The sequence below is a fragment of the Malaclemys terrapin genome, chromosome 9 (assembly GCF_027887155.1).
Source record: "Malaclemys terrapin pileata isolate rMalTer1 chromosome 9, rMalTer1.hap1, whole genome shotgun sequence".
NCBI lineage: Eukaryota > Metazoa > Chordata > Testudines > Emydidae > Malaclemys > Malaclemys terrapin.
The window spans coordinates 14,303,393-14,319,875 of NC_071513.1; the positions used below are offsets into that span (position 1 = coordinate 14,303,393).

The following is a 16,483-nucleotide window of genomic DNA, read 5'->3' on the forward strand; positions in this document are numbered from 1 at the left end:
GATATATCCTTACTCCCAATGAGTAGCATCTTACTTCACAAGTAATCCCAATAACTTCATTGGTACTAAATGTGGAGTGAGGAACTATTGGAATCAGTGTGAGTAACTGTATTGCAATCTGGCCCAGGCTAAACACAGCAGGCTTTGGCCCAGTGTCACATTTGAAAGGGTCATGTGTAATGTGAGGTTTTGAGGTGTATTTTTTCTTACACAAGCATCAAGACCTCTTGAAATATGGACTGAGTGCATTCTTTATTGGACAGATTGCATTCTGATTGTGTGCTTCCTGATTGCCTTTCTTGCCTTTCTTTTAAAAACACATCATCTATAGTCCCATATTCGACATTGGCCGTGGACTTTTTTTACTTCAGCATAAAAACATGAGTGTCAAAAGTGTGCAGTCTACATAGACGGCAACTTGCAGAGTCAGAACTATTCTCCTAACCTCAAAAAGGGTGTGCAAGAAATCTGAAATATTTTAAGAATTCTTCCTGTGTTTATTTAGTACAGATTCATTGGTGGCTTCAAAAGAGTGCACAAGAGGTGAATAATTCAAAGAGACAGAACTCCCTTTTCCCTTCTTATAGGTAATCCCTCCAGAACAGGGGGTCAGACAGATTGGTCAGGCACTGTTGGGAAATTTGAAGTATTGCTCCATTTCCTGTCCCTTTTCTGTGGTGCTAATGGAGTATTTAAGACTTTGTGTCTTTCGGTTTGCTACCTTTCACAATCATTAAATTCACATGAAAGAAAATCATTATATTTTATTCAGTACATTTCTGTTTTATTGCATGCTTCCATTCTATTGTTATATAGAAAGGTTTTGCTCTGACTGATAACATGCTGGCTGGAAGAAAGGCCTGGATTTGTTCATGTTGATTAAAACGTACAATCAAAAGAGGCAGTATTAGTACAAAAAATCTTTTGTTCGTGGAAAATGAGGCCTCTTGTCCCTTTATATTATAGTCTGAAGAGACACTTCACTTAAATTATTAATCTGTCTAAAAAGCTGTGCTACCTCAGTTCACCAAAGAAATCTACTTCGCGGAATACCACAACTATCGTATTCAAAAATAAACTGCCCTGATGCTGCCGCTGTAAAGATTGTTGTCCGTGAGAACAACATTTCTCTGATCTGCTGGGAAATCAGACTTCATAACCTTGGGACGTTCAGCAGGTGAAGGTGAACAATACTAATCCTATATACAATCCACGACTTGTTCTACATTAAACAAAGAAACCTTTGCCTCATCACAATATTGATGCTCATGCTTATACACTATTGTGATGGGCAGTATAGAAATACTTGATTGGTAAATACAAATTTGGTATTGCCCCATTGCTAGTATCTCACCACAATATTAGATTCTGTCAGTTCAGTGAAACAAATATTTCCTCGTGAGTATAAATCCCTTAATGACTATTATTTTGGCATTAACACAGAGAACAAATGTTTATTCTAAATTGAAACTGAAATTTGACCGTGACATTTGCAAGTTAAAAGTCAGAGCCATTAAATTATAAAAACAGGAACATATTGCAAATTAACCTATAGCAAATTAGAAATGAACAAACTTAATACATTTATATTTGGTAGGTCATGGGCAAATTTCACTTAAAACAAGGCATTATTTACAATTTCTAACTGCAGTTGTATACTAAGTTCCACTTCACTGCATGTGGCAAGTCCATCTTTTAAAAGGTTATCTAAAAGGAAGTTAAACTAACTAAACCTGATTCTTTGCTCACTTACATCCATGTGCATTGGCAGTAAGGGATTGTCTACACTGAAAGTTTTAGCTTATGTTTATCCATGTTACGTGATCCAGAACAACTGTTGTGCAAGCAGGGTGTCCACTCCGCTTTGTTCTTTTGGGTTAAGCTCCTTCCCTTTAGGGTCATTGTGTTCACACAGTGCTATGTATTGAAATAGGGACACAGTTTTCTGGACAAAAGCCCTATGGTGCATTGTTCTGCTGCTAGACTGTATGCATTCTGGGATTTGTCTTGCTGCACATTGTGGGATATCTGCCATAAGACACTGGAATTCTGGGACTTGCGGTCAAACTAAAAACTTCCCATGAGTCCTCTCCTTTCATTCCGTTATTCATCTGTTTGTGAGCTGGTGCCAGCCAGTCAGCATGGAGAAAATACTGCTGAGAGTTGTGAAGTGATTGTCATTAACATGAACAGGCTGATGCACCTGTATCTCAGATGTGTGATGACTTGAGAGGCAGGGTGATACAGGCACCTGTGGAGAAGGAGAATGAAATTGAGCAGTCACTTTTTCATAAACTTTTCCTGGAGCGGCTTCATTCAGTGAGCAGCCACTTCTGGACTCAAGCACTAACTAGCCCAGACTGGTGGGACAGGTTAGTGGTGCAGACCCGGGGTGAGTGGCAGTGGTGGTCTAGAAATCTGTGTGCAGTTCACCCTGGAGCCACAGCACCATAACACCTACATGAAAGCTCCTCCCCCCAAGTGCGCAGAAGTATGTGACCATCACTATTGGGAAGCTTGTCACCCCTGACTACTACTGGTCAGTAGCTAACCAGTTTGGTCTTGGTAGTCCTCTATCAGGGCTGCTGTCATGAGATGTGCCCTGCTAACAAAAAGGTGCTCTCCCCCGGTGTCATTGAGCTTGGTAATGCACAGGAGGCCATGGACGGATTTGCATGGTTGGGGTTCCCAAATTGTACTGTACATTGTACATTGTACATCAATTGTACATTGATGAGATCCACATGCATATTCTTTGTCTCTTACACATGCCTGAAAGTTCATCAGCAAGAAGGGATGTTTGTCCATGGTGTTGCAAGGTGTGCCTGATCACCGTGGTAGGCTCAAAATTAACATGGGGTCATCTGGAAACGTCCATGATGCCTGGATCTTTCGAAATTCTGGCCTGTTTTCTGCAATGAGAATTGGAACTTTCACTCCCAGGACCACTGTTGTTATGATTCTCCCCGTGATTCATATTCTGGGAGGCCCACCTTACCCTCTGGCTTATAAAGCCTTTTACTGGACCCTCAGGGTAACTGTATCCTGAGTAGCTGCAGAGTGACAGTGTAATGGGCATTTGAAAGGCTGTAGTGTAGATGGAGGTGGTTGATGTCACGGCTGGCAGCGGCTAAGCAATATCTACATAGTGTGTTTTGTGCTGTGTCTGTGAGAGCAAGGGAGAGAGCCTTGATGAAGGGTGGATGGAGGAGGTGGGCAGACTTGAAGCATGTAATGAACAGCCAGGGAGGTGGCCTCTAACAAATGCTGCAACGGGTCAGGGCCCAGGGTTAGAGATGTGCTGTGCTTTTACTTTGAGGCTAGGGTGTTGCGGTGAATGTAGTGTGGAGGGGGTAGGGGGGCTGCATGTCTGTGCATAGGGATTTTATTATGCTTAGTGCATGGGTGTGTGTAAGGATTGCTGGTGCTTTTTATAAGGATTTTTTCATCCGTTGTGCAAGGATTTAATGATTTTTTTTAAACAGTTTCATGACACTTCCAAGGATTTATTTATAATAAATAATAAGCCACATCACAAGTTGCAACTAAGAAACCTTCATTGAGCATAACAGTGCAAAATTGAAACCCAGTGCAAATTTAAAAAAAAACTAAGTGCTGCAATGGAGCCTATAGTATTTAAGTAGAAATGAAAGTTTAAGAATTGTTTCCAGTGTTGTTCTGATTACCTTTCCCCAGTGCTGGGTTTACAATGGCGCCAGTGGTGCCATGGAGCCGGGCCCATGCTCAGAAGGGGCCCCGGCCTGCTCTGCTTGCACTGTGCCCTGAGACCCTGCCAGGCCGCTGGCTCCCCCCTGCCCACCACTTGCTCCTCTCAGCCTGCCAGCCAAGGGCTCCTCTCCACCCCCAGACCCTACCTGCCGGCTTTTCTCTGCCCCCTGCCGGACCCCAGTGCACCTCTGGCTCCGGGCAGTCTCTGCTTCCCACCACCTGTGGGGCCCCACCTGTCTCCCCGGAGCTGAGACTGGTGCAGAAGCCTGGCCAGTTGGGGGGGAGAATGGGGGGGCTTGGCTGGGCCCCTCCAGGCAAGTGGGTCCTGAGGGAGCCTGCCCGGGGCAGGCCCTGGCCTGGCTGATTGCACCACTCCTGAGGGACCAGAGCGATTCCCCGCCCCGGGACCAGCCCTGGTTGCACAGGCAGCTCAGCCCGACAGACACAGTCCCCTCCCAGAGGGCCGGTGAGTGCAGCCGGGAGGTAGGGTGTGGGTCTCTGGAGGGAGGGGGTGATAGACTGTGAAGGGGCGGGGAAGATCTCTGTGTATTGGGGCACAAGGGAGTGGGGGTTCTGTGTGGGGTGCTGGGGCTGTGGGCAGGGGGGCACTGGGCAGAGGTGGTGGTGTGCAGGGTGCTGTGCATTTGTGGCTGGTCTGGGCGGAGCACTGGGCATAGTGGGTCCAGGGGGTTATGGCCATTGGGAATCGGGGGGGGGGGTGTTCTGGTGTTGGGCGGGCTGTGTGGCATGGCATGGGCCCACCCCTGAGGGGAAGGGGCATGCTGGCAGCACGGGGCTGGGCGGGCCATTGTGCGTCTGGCGACTGCCGGTTTGTAAATAGTGTCCTCGCACTGAGCTGGGCAGAGCGGGGCCATCCCTCCCATGCCATGCCCCTGGCCAGCCCCTTGCTCCGGGAACTGACCAACTGCTCCCACGCCATGCTCCATTGCCCCCAGGGGGGCCCACAAATATGTTTGGCGCCAGGCCCACAAAAGGTTAATCCGGCCCTGCCTTTCCCAGACTGGAAGACCTCTGTGGAGCTCAAAACCTTGTTCCTTTCACCAACAGAAGTTGTTTCAATAAAAGATATTAACTCACCCACCCTGTCTCTGTCATATTTCAGAGTGGCACTTTGACACAGTCTTCCTGAGATAAATCAGAGGTTTCAGGCAGTGTAATTGAACATTCTGGGAAATAAGATAAATTAATGAATATTGTGGAATGTTACCATTGTTTAGTACAATGAGTACTAACCGTTGTTAACGTTTTAATAATAATAATAAATCCTTTTAAGCAGGATCCAGTAATATCCTAAGCAGCACAGATTAAAGCATGGTCCTCAGATGTTTAATTCATTTTGAAATCCTCCAAGAAAAAATTAATTGATGGGCTGGTAGGTTCTCATTCCTCTCACCTTTAATCTAGTTTAATCTTTAAACCTCCATTTTGGTTCCCTAAAACTCCAACAGATTACCTTTTTGTATTTGGCCCTGGTAATCTGTTTAATATCCTTTGACAAGGAATATTCTTATAACATGCTGAGTCCTGCATGGTTTAACATGAAAAAGTATCAAGCTTCCCAGGATAAGACAAGCAATGCTTATACATTTGGGGCCTAGCAAAAGAGATGCCCTGATCAGACATTTTGAGAGAACAGAAATTTTAGTTAGGAAGTGGAATGTAGCATTCTTGGGTTTCTAAACATTGTAGAGGAGGCAGGAATATAAAGAATTTCAAGAGCTTTTGTTAAACTTTGGCAGGTTGTAGGCCAAAGTACTCACTTTATGCATAAGTTTCTCCAGCGCCTACATAATTTTTAGCTTTTGGGCAATAAGCTACAAGTAAAGACAGTGTAATGGCCCAAATTCTACATAATTTTTAGCTTTGTAAGCAGCTAAGTAACTAAATAGCAAGTGACCAAGGGATGGCAACAAACATAACACAGCTGGCTTCCAGCCATTCCAAATCCCATTTCCCTTCGCAGCACTTCCTATCACTACTCCACAAATAAATTTCAGAAAGTTGAAAACATTGATTCATATTTCTTGGTATTTCTGAAGAAGGTAAATGGGGATGGAGGGGCAGTAAAGGCAGAGAGAGGTCGGTTGTTGTTTTATGTTTTTTTCAAATGATTGAAATCACAGTGTTCGTGGATGTCATGCACATTGCATAGGACATTTAAAATGTGCTAATTTTGAAAACACCAAAGCTCACAGATTGCCTTGCCATTATTAGTACATATGGCAGGCAGATTTTTATTGTTGGTGTTCTACTTGTAAAACGCAATGAAGTCTGTCAGGGTATTTTGTAAATCAAACATAAATTTGTGAAGAATGAATAATCTCAAGGTGACTGGAAGGCTCAAAGGTTTGGGGGAAGGGAGACTTTCACAGCAAGGTCAGTGGTTTGAACCTGTCTTGGATCATTATGGTGAATGTCTGCATTTCATCAAGGTATTTCCATCAGGTTTCTGATGGGGAAGATAAGGTGTTAGTGAGTCAAGAAGGCTAGCGTGGAGTTTCTGGGAACCACTGAAGGAGAAATGGAAGCAGGTGTGCCTGTTCTATGTTAGCCTGCCGCAGGAGGGTGCTCTATGACAATCCCATGGTTCAGGGGAATGGGGAGCACAAAACTGAAGGATCTGTTTTGTGAGAAATACATGAGAATTACAGTAATGCTTGCCTGACAATGCCACTGTGACGTAGGTAAGTTTTTGTTGTGCTCATTTTTCCAAGAAGGAAACTGAGGTAGAGAGAGGTGAAGTAACTTGTCCAAGGTTACGCAATGAGTCAGGGGTGAAGGTGGGAATTGGGTCCAGATATCCTAGTCTTCAGTACCTTATTCTAACCACTAGCCAGTATTCCCTCTCTTCTTAACTACACTATGCGCCAGGTATGTAAGGACTCCATTCTAGCCTTTAAAAATTGGCTATTAGTGACATCATTGAATAAATTAAAAATAAAAATAAAATAAATTAATGGAGATATCCCATCTCCTAGAACTGGAAGGGACGGTCAGGTCATCGAGTCCAGCCCCCTGCCTTCACTAGCAGGACCAAGTACTGATTTTGCCCCAGATCCCTAAGTGGCCCCCTCAAGGATTGAACTCACAACCCTGGGTTTAGCAGGTCAATGCTCAAACCACTGAGCTAACTAAAATTCACTCATCATCTTGTCAGTATTGTTGGCTTTATCCACAGTTTAAAAAAAATAACCTTATAAATCTCCCCAATGACACACTAATTGTCTGCAGGTGAAAGCAGGTGGTTTTGTTTTGTTTAACTAAAGACCTCAGAGAAAATAAGCTGCACATGAGGAGAAATTGCCAGTCTTTTCTCTAACCAGTGCAATACTGTCAGCTTCCACCTAACAGACTGCAGAAATGTCACAACTAATACAAACTCTCTGTGTCATGAATATTCATAATCCACAAGAAGCTGAAAGAACTAAATAGTGTTAGAAAACAAAAATCAAAACTAACAGCAAGACCTCCACTATCCAATAACCACTCTGAAAGAATCAGGCACCTTTGTGAGGCTTTGTCCCCTAGAGCCTTCCTGGGGACCTGAAGTCTGGAAATCACATCAGGTGTAACCACAGCATTCCGCGTGGAACACTCTTGTGGATGGGATTGGGAGGCTGGGATTCTGATGTGGAAGTTGGAGTCTGGTTTCCTTTTGGTGAGATGAGGTTCAGGCTTCAGCTTGGGCGAATCAACTGCTTCTGAGTGATCAATCAGGGATTCTTTTGTGGGAAAGAAGTCTGTTAAATGTGTAGCGACCAGGATACTGGTCTAATCAATATGTTCCTCTTTCCTGCTAAGGTACAGTGCGTTTAAGAAGTGTTACAGTCAAATCATGTCTTTCTGTACCATATGTTTTATTTAAACACAAGTCGTTGGTCTCAATACAGGAGTAGCTGGGTGAAATCTAATGGCCTGTGAAATACAGGAGGTCCGACTAGATGATGTAATGGTCCCATCTGGCTATTTCTATGAATGTCTGAGCATTAGAAAGGAAATTTGTACCCAAGGTAATTATATCAAATAGGTGGTGGTGGTGGAATGTGAAGACAGCCTAATCTGTCAGGAATATGTAGGGTATGTCTACACTGCGTTGTAAACCCAGGGTTTGTGAGACCCAGACTTGTGGAGACGGTTTCCAAGTCCTTGCTTAAGCATATACACTGCATTGTAAACCTGGGCTTACAATTGCTGGGCCTACATCTCACAGCCATGCTAATGAGTCCCTACTACACTTTTGACTCAGATCTGCAGCTTGAGCTATGTCCACAGTGCAAAATGACAGGCCTTGAACCTGAGTCCAGCAGGACTCGGGCTCTGACCCACCCCCCTAGCAGGGTCCTAGGACACGGATCCTGAGCAATTGCTGACCCAAGTCAGACTGATTTGTGTGTGGAAAGTGCCCCTTGTGTTCTTGGCTGCTATGTTTGTTAGCTCTACAAATATTTTCTTCCCTTGACAGGAATCACTTCAAACCCGCATGACCCTAAAGTTCTTCATCGTCTCTTGACATCCGTAAGGATTCATCAGTTTCTGCCATCTCATCTCTTACGCCATATGAGTGGAGACAAATGGCAGTTAACGTCTTATCCTGTTAGCAGGGGTGTCTCAACTTCTCTTTGATTAGGCTGCCTCCCTGTATTACCTCGTGCCAAAATGTCTCACCTCTTCCCTAACTTTATGCTTGTTATTGCTACCAGATGTGCTTTAGTGTGAACAAAAGAAATGGGAATAGTGGGCTTATCTGTTGCAGAGAACAAACATAGATGATTATGGGCTTATCTAATACAGCTGCTACAGGTTTATCTGTGTCTCTTCACAGCATGCAGTATTATACTTCGTCTTCTCTCTCCTATGAACAATCTTTGTACTATTTATGCCTGTACTGTTTTCAGGCCTAATACGTTGTAACTGTATAGAATGTACAGGTAGGTCATTTTTTGCTGGGGCTCATATAGTCATAAGCAATAATGAATGCATTAGGAAAGCAAGGGAGTTACCAGTGAGGTAAAGAGGTATAGATATTGGATAGGCAAAGCACTTACTTGCAGAGTTCTGTGGATCAGCCTTCTCTATGTGTGTGTAGCGTTTAATACTGTGTTGAAATATATGCTGCTGTTTTGCTATAAGAAACGTGTCTTGCATTCCTTGTTGTACTTTCAAATCATTCCGGACTTTCGATATAACTAATAATGTTGCTTCATTTGTTACTGTTATCAAAATTGCTTTCTAAATTAGATTTAAGACATCCGCCCTCTTTTGGGGGGGAGGGTACATACCAAATACTCTACTGTACTTCATCTCCTTGTCAGATGAACAACCCCCTTTGCATTTAAAATACTAAAATAAAATGATTAGTGTTTCTTTTCCTATATTAGAATTAATGATTATATTGCAATGAGTAAAGAGGGAAAGCAATTCGTAGAATCAATAATTATTGGTGTGATGAGCCTGCCTCTGACATCGCTTCTTAGAAAAAAATTGCATTGTCCTTTGCTGCAACAAAATTGCTTATTTAACAGTCCCTTTCTGTGTTTGACCGTTGCTGTACTTCCAATAAGGAAAAGCAAACATAAGTCAATTTGTGCTGAACTATCAAAAATAATAATAATGAAAACTGGCCCTGCATTCAGTGCAAAAGTTGTATAAGGGAGGAAAATAGAATTGGGTGTGTAGTTTGCTAATGCACCTGCTTTTAAATGTGGATCATTGATTAATGGCATTAGTATGGTCAGGAAATTTAAAATTCACTTAAAGATGGATTTGTTGGAAAGCCAGCTACCGTAAGACCATGGGTGAGCAAAACACTTAGTGAGAGAGAGTTTTATGCTACAAAATCATAACAGAATTAGAAGTTCAAAAAAGCAAATGAGCATTGAGGATAAGATAACTGTCCCTTTATCTTCCCCTTATAAAAATAGAAGTTTATTTGCCCTTTAAATGGGCCAATAAAATCAAATCGGCACCCTACAGTGTTTGCTGAATAGGTAATCAGAACTCTTAAGCTGCAAAGAAAGAAGCAGGGAAGCTTTAAGAGATGAAGATATTCTAAAGTAATGTAGCTTATCAAGTCACTCTATAAAGTATTAAATATGTAGAGTTGTACTGAATAGAGACATAATTCAGGAGAAATAAAAGATGCTCTTTTTGTTTTAAGACAAAACTATAAATTCTTTGTGATCCAACAAATGCATCTGAGAAAAATAGAGTTACAAGTATCAGCCGAGAGCAGGGCCGGCTCTGGCTTTTTTGCCGCCCCAAGCAAAAAAAAAAAAAAACCTGCGGCGTAGCCGGAGCGGCAAAGCAGGGGGAAAAAAAAAACCCTGTGGGGCGGCTGGAGCCAGGGTGCAGAGGGACTCCCTGTGCTGCAGACGTGCCCTGGCTAGCGGGGGGAGAGAGAGAAGGGGGATGGCCAGGGCTTCAGCAGGGCGCTCGCCACGCAGCCCCGACCGCCATGCTGCCTGCCAGGAGGGCTCTGCGCCGCTCCGGTCGGCGGGGAGGGAAGGATGCAGGTTTGCTACAGACCCTAGGTTTGGGCGGAATGCCGCCCCATACAATCTGCCGCCCCAAGCACGAGCTTGCTCGGCAGGTGCCTGGAGCCGGCCCTGGCTGAGATGCAGATTCAGAGTAGTGAGTAACTGTCCTGGGATGCCCCAGGCAGGCAATATCCTGCTGTTGATTTTTAGACATCTTTTGACATAGATGCTGTCACGTACCCAATCTGCCCATAATCACTAAACAACTTCCCTGTTCATAATACTCATGCCCATAGAAGTGGGGATGAGCCAGTCAGAATATAAACACAATTTAATTCTACTTTTTAAAAAGGCAAGAGAGAGAGAATTTGGCCGAAGAGATGGGGACTACAGGGCCTAATCTCAGAGGTGCTCAGCACCCACAGATTTCAGCCGAGTTGTGAGTTCTCAAGTACTTCTGAAAATCAAGCCCTGCATATCCTCTGTGTGAAGTAACAGAGACAAGGTAGTTTGATGGGAATTCTAAGGCATTGGACTTTCAAGATCAGGAACTTAAATGTTACTCTACTATGAAGGGGAAAAAAAGGATATTTTAAAAATTTGTTTCTGTTGGTTTAGTATTTGGCAGCTTGTGAACGTAAAGCCAGCATCCATTCTGATCAAAAATAAGAACTGGTACCGTAAGTCAGACAGTTGTCTTTGATACCACATAAATCTATGGAAAATGTGTTTCTGTAGTTCTTTGGGCATATATAATAATTTCTGCTGAAACTCTTTCAGAATCAAAATTTGTACATCAATGTACATAAGAACATAAGAACGGCCGTCCTGGCTCAGACCAAAGGTCCATCTAGCCCAGTATCCTGTCTACCGACAGTGGCCAATGCCAGGTGCCCCAAAGGGAGTGAACCTAACAGGTAATGATCAAGTGATCTCTCTCCTGCTATCCATCTCCACCCTCTGACAAACAGAGTCTAGGGACACCATTCCTTACCCAACCTGGCTAATAGCCAGTAAGGGACTTAACCTCCAGGAATTTATCCAGTTCTCTTTTAAACACTGTTATAGTCCTAGTGTTCACAACCTCCTCAGGTAAGGAATTCCACAAGTTGACTGTGCGTTGTGTGAAGAAGAACTTCCTTTTATTTGTTTTAAACCTGCTACCTATTAATTTCATTTGGTGACCCCTAGTTCTTGTATTATGGGAATAAGTAAATAACTTTTCCTTATCTACTTTCTCCACATCACTCATAATTTTATATACCTCTATCATATCCCCCCTTAGTCTCCTCTTTTCCAAGCTGAAAGTCCTAGCCTCTTTAATCTCTCCTCATATGGGACCTGTTCCAAATCCCTAATCATTTTAGTTGCCCTTCTCTGAACCTTTTCTAATGCCAGTATATCTTTTTTGAGATGAGGAGACCACATCTGTACGCAGTATTCAAGATGTGGGCGTACCATCAATTTATATAAGGGCAATAATATATTCTCTGTCTTATTCTCTATCCCCTTTTTAATGATTCCTAACATCCTGTTTGCTTTTTTGACTGCCTCTGCACACTGCGTGGACATCTTCAGAGAACTATCCATGATGACTCCAAGATCTTTTTCCTGATTCATTGTAGCTAAATTAGCCCCCATCATATTGTATGTATAGTTGGGGTTATTTTTTCCAGTGTAGCACTTAAAGTGTTTAGCTGACTATGTTCTAGCCCTGCACTTATTGCCATGGCATCAGGAAGTCTGATGATGGTAAATCTATGTTGGGATGACAATGGGAAAACATATGTTGGATACAGCCCAGTTCAACATTATTCATTTAGCAGTAGTCATCTCAGCAAGATTCACACCTGTGAAGTTGTTTTAAGGTTTGTCATCTGTAGGCTGAAGCCATAAAAGGATTACATGATGATGCATATTTGACCAGGTCTGATATTTTAGCCAGTAAAGGGCAGTAGCAGTGCATTCACATTGTGTGATGACAGCATATTGCTACAGGGATTGTATGTCTATGGTTGTTTTCATTTTGTTGGGCCCTATCCCCAGAGCAGAGAGAAGACAGAAAGGGATGGTGAGGACCTAAGAGTTTTCAGATTTCAACAGCACACTTCTTGCTTCCCTGACCAGGAGAACACGTAAAAGAACAGGGCATTTAGCACAAATGTATTCGCTTAAGTGTTCTCTATAGTACATGATCCATGAGAATGTATTAAGGGTCTGAGTCTACAAGGTGCTCTGTCAGTGGAAGGTTAGGGCACTCATCATCTCACAGGATCATGGCCTAACTCGGTAGATTTTCTTATAGAGCTGACAGATCTTAAGCTGTAACTTTCACTTTATGCATCCGAAGAAGTGAGGTTTTTACCCACGAAAGCTTATGCCCAAATAAATCTGTGAGTTTTTAAGGTGCCACCAGACTCCTTGTTGTTTAAGCTGTTAAAATGATCCTGATACTGTCATAATTTCAGATAGAGCCTTTATTTTTTCCCTTCTTTTTGTATACTTCTATTTTGCCTGTAACACAGTTCATTTTATTTGTTTCTTCAGCAGATAATTTGTGTAGCAGACTTTCTGTTTTTATTTTCTGCTGGTACATAGTTTCACAAAAGTGCATTTTAGTAGGGTTACCATATTTAAAAAATAAAAAAAGAGGACACTCCACGGGCCCTGGCCCCGCCCCTTTCCCACCCCCGTCCCCACCCCAACTCCGCCCCTTCCCCAAAGTCCCCGCCCTAACTCCCCCTCCTCCCTCCCAGCCACGCGAAAAGGTCTGCCCGAGCGCTACCGGCTTCACGGTTTGCCGGGCAGCCACCAGACCCTGCGCCCCCGGCCGGCGCTTCCTCAGCACAGCTGGAGCCCGGGAGGGGAAGCGCCCAGCTGGGGGCGCAGGGTCTGGAGGCTGCCCGGCAAACCGTGAAGCCGGTAGTGCTTGGGCTTCGGGCAGCCCCCATGCCTCCGGATCCTGCGCCCCCGGCCGGGCACTTCCCCTCCCTGGGTCCGGCTGCTGTGCTCCTCCCCTGACTCTTCAGCTCTGTGTAAGAGCCGAGCTGCCCGAGCGCTACCGGCTTCGGGCAGCCCCCTTGCCTCCGGACCCCAGCCGCCGGCCAGGCACTTCTCCTCCCCGGCTCCAGCTGCTCTGCTCCTCTCCTGACTCAGACTTCGGCTCTGTTTAAGAGCCAAGCTGCCCGAGCCAGCGCTACCGGCTTCGGGCAGCCCCCTTGCCTCTGGACCCTGCGCCGCCAGAGCAGAGCAGTGGGAGCCCGGGAGGGGAAGTGCCCGGCCGGCGGCTCGGGGTCCGGAGGCACGGGGGCTGCCCGAAGCCGGTAGCGCTGGCTTGGGCAGCTTGACTCTTAAACAGAGCCGAAGTCTGAGTCAGGGGAGGAGCAGAGCAGCCGCGGGAGAGGAAGTGCCCGGCCGGTATTTTTCCGGACATGTTCGGCTTTTTGGCAATTCCCCCCGGACGGGGGTTTGATTGCCGAAAAGCCGGACATGTCCGGGAAAAACCAGACGTATGGTAACCCTAATTTTAGGCTATCTGTTAATTCCTGTGTCATCATACCCATAGGCATAAATGCTGGTGGTACTGTGGTTGCCTTTGTATCTTTTCCTTTTTACTGCTGTGGAGACTTTTTGTAAACTTTTTCTTTAAAGTCGGTGCTTTATTTATTCCTTCCTCTTTTCTCTCTAAAAGTAGCTGCTATTATTTGCTGTTGGTATCCACTTTTGCTCACATCCATTTACAATGGTTAATCTCTTAAAAGGATTCTTTAATGGCACTTATATTTTTGCATCTGGGTCTCCTGGAAGAAAATCAAGTGCTCACAGCTGAGTAGCTATTCAAGGTGTTATCTATGATGTCAATGACCTGGTATTGGAGAGTCCTTTTTACGATAAACAGGCTTTAATGATTCTGAATGTTAGGATTTGTGGTAGAAATGAATGTTTCGGTGTAGTACTTTGGAAAGCAATATATCTTCCTGTAGAACACCTGGCTTCTTTTATATGTAATTCATTTCCCTGGCATCTTGCTAGGTAAAATGTGTGGAGATTAGGGGTGGCTGAAATATTTTTTTCTCATCTGCCTGGTTTCAGAGATCACCAGCTTCCATTGGACATGGAGAATGGTCCAGCTCTCATATGAGAGCTTAGTTCAGCATGTGGCATGGGGCAGCGTGCAGGGGACAGCAATGTTGCTGCCTAAGCTATGGCTATTCAGATGATAAAGGCTGGACACAGTCTCCTGAGATGTCAATTGGCACCTTTCATGAGCACCAAATTCACTAAAGCATTCTTCTAATGTTAAATAGCGGTAATGGGTTTTGTTTTACACTTTTAAGCAACCAAACAGCTTTATAAACAAGTCTTTGTAAAAAGGAATGCACTTTGACAACCTCCCCTGCCCCCGCTAATCCATCTTCCCATTCAAACAGCCACTTTTTATTGCTAAACACCTTGACAAAGGAAATGTCCCCTTTGTTCCTTAAATGTGACTTACCATGACCACCTGAAAAGAATTATACCTCCCTGAGACCCAGGCTTCCTGCACCGTACTTGTTGAAGGTCTGATGTCTCATGACCCTGTGGGGTGTGAAACTGGAGTTTTATGCCCGTGGCAAGGGGGGATTACTGGATTTCCAAAAGGATAAATAGCACGTACCAATTGGCTCCCCTTAGTTGTGGGATGGTGGCTAGTGTTGGGCTATCTGGCTTACCCCTGAAGATACTGGTTAAAAGATATATGAGTAAAGAATCTCTGTCCCATGGTCATTAGCTACTTCTGCTGAAATGAAACTCTATAGCCAGATTGTAGTATTAGTCTGAATGAATACTGATATCTAATGAAAATACTCCTTTATTTTGTTGCTTTCTCGGAGCAGCCACATTTGTTCATTGCCAGTCTGGATGCTACTAACTGTGCTGGTAACATAGATTAGGAACATAAAGAGCTCACCCCGACCCATCAACTCTGGTAGGAAATGAAGGAGCTCAACAGCTCACAAGTGGGCGTGGGACTGGTGCTGAAATTTTGTTTTTACTTAAAATGAGCTTCATAACTATGAGCCAAGGAAATACAAGGGGTGTAAGATGTACCCGATTTATTGCCCAGCTCTGCTCCCATGGTTGAAAGTCTTGTAACTGTTTTGTCATTAGTTAGTTTTGCCAACATAAAAATAATTTAAAAAAACCTCTGCCCTTTAGAGGATTTATTTCATATGTATGATATAATGTTGGGAAATAGAAATACAGCTGCCAAGTATGCAGTGTAGCTCAGAGATAAAGGGCTTGCCTATCTTGAGACCTCCTCCTCTCTCCAGGATAGTCCCTGGAGGCTGAGATTAGCTGGGATGTTTGAGTTGACAATCTCTGCATTAAACATTGGGGGCTGAAGGCAGGTGGGCTCAGAGCAGGGGGTTTTCTACTCTGGAACTTGTTACTTTCCTTGGGCTGACACTGAACACTTCGCAACCAGAACTGCAATTTTCCTTTTCTCCACTGACCCCTCCCATTAATTATATAACACTGCTTCATGGTGGTTTCAGATTGTAACAGTTCTGTCTTTTGTTTGTTAGTTTGTTCACAGTTTTCTAGAGGAGTTTATGCCATCTTTGGATTCTATGACCAGATGTCCATGAACACACTGACATCATTTTGTGGAGCTCTGCACACGTCCTTTGTCACACCCAGCTTCCCAACAGATGCAGATGTGCAGTTTGTCATTCAGATGCGGCCAGCGTTAAAAGGAGCCATCCTGAGCCTTCTGACTCATTACAAATGGGAAAAGTTCGTATACCTCTACGATACAGAAAGAGGTAAGAACCATCCGTTTAGGAGGCTTTCTATTATCTAACTTGCTGGAAGTAACCAGTGTCAGGCAATGCATCCCTGGTTGCTTTTGAACACAAGTCGTTCTTTCTGATTGATTGTCCTAGAAAACAAAAGGTTCAAATATGTTTGCAGGAGGAATAACTTAATGCTCTTGCATCTGAAGAAGTGAGGTTCTTACCCACGAAAGCTTATGCTCCCAATACTTCTGTTAGTCTTAAAGGTGCCACAGGACCCTCTGTTGCTTTTAACTTAATGCTGTAAGCATTAGTTTTGGAATACCTGCGTTCCCTGGAACCAAAGGTTTAAATTCTGGTAGGGTTGCTGACTCCTTCCAATGTAGAGAAGGTAAACACCATGCAGTTTATTGTTACACAAGACCTGTTACACAAGAAACACATAATGCACTACAGCCCACTTCTTTGGATGCATAG

At 44.1% G+C, this 16,483-nt stretch overlaps 1 protein-coding gene across 4 annotated transcripts in view; it reads left to right on the forward strand.

Moving 5' to 3' along the window:
* GRIA3 (glutamate ionotropic receptor AMPA type subunit 3) overlaps positions 1 to 16,483 on the forward strand; it is a 210,701-nt gene that overhangs the window by 25,159 nt on the left and 169,059 nt on the right. For all 4 annotated transcript variants that reach the window (XM_054039726.1, XM_054039725.1, XM_054039727.1 and 1 more), the window contains exon 3: positions 15,797 to 16,036. In XM_054039726.1, the coding sequence (XP_053895701.1) occupies positions 15,797 to 16,036 (240 nt within the window). The remainder of the gene's footprint in view (positions 1 to 15,796; positions 16,037 to 16,483) is intronic.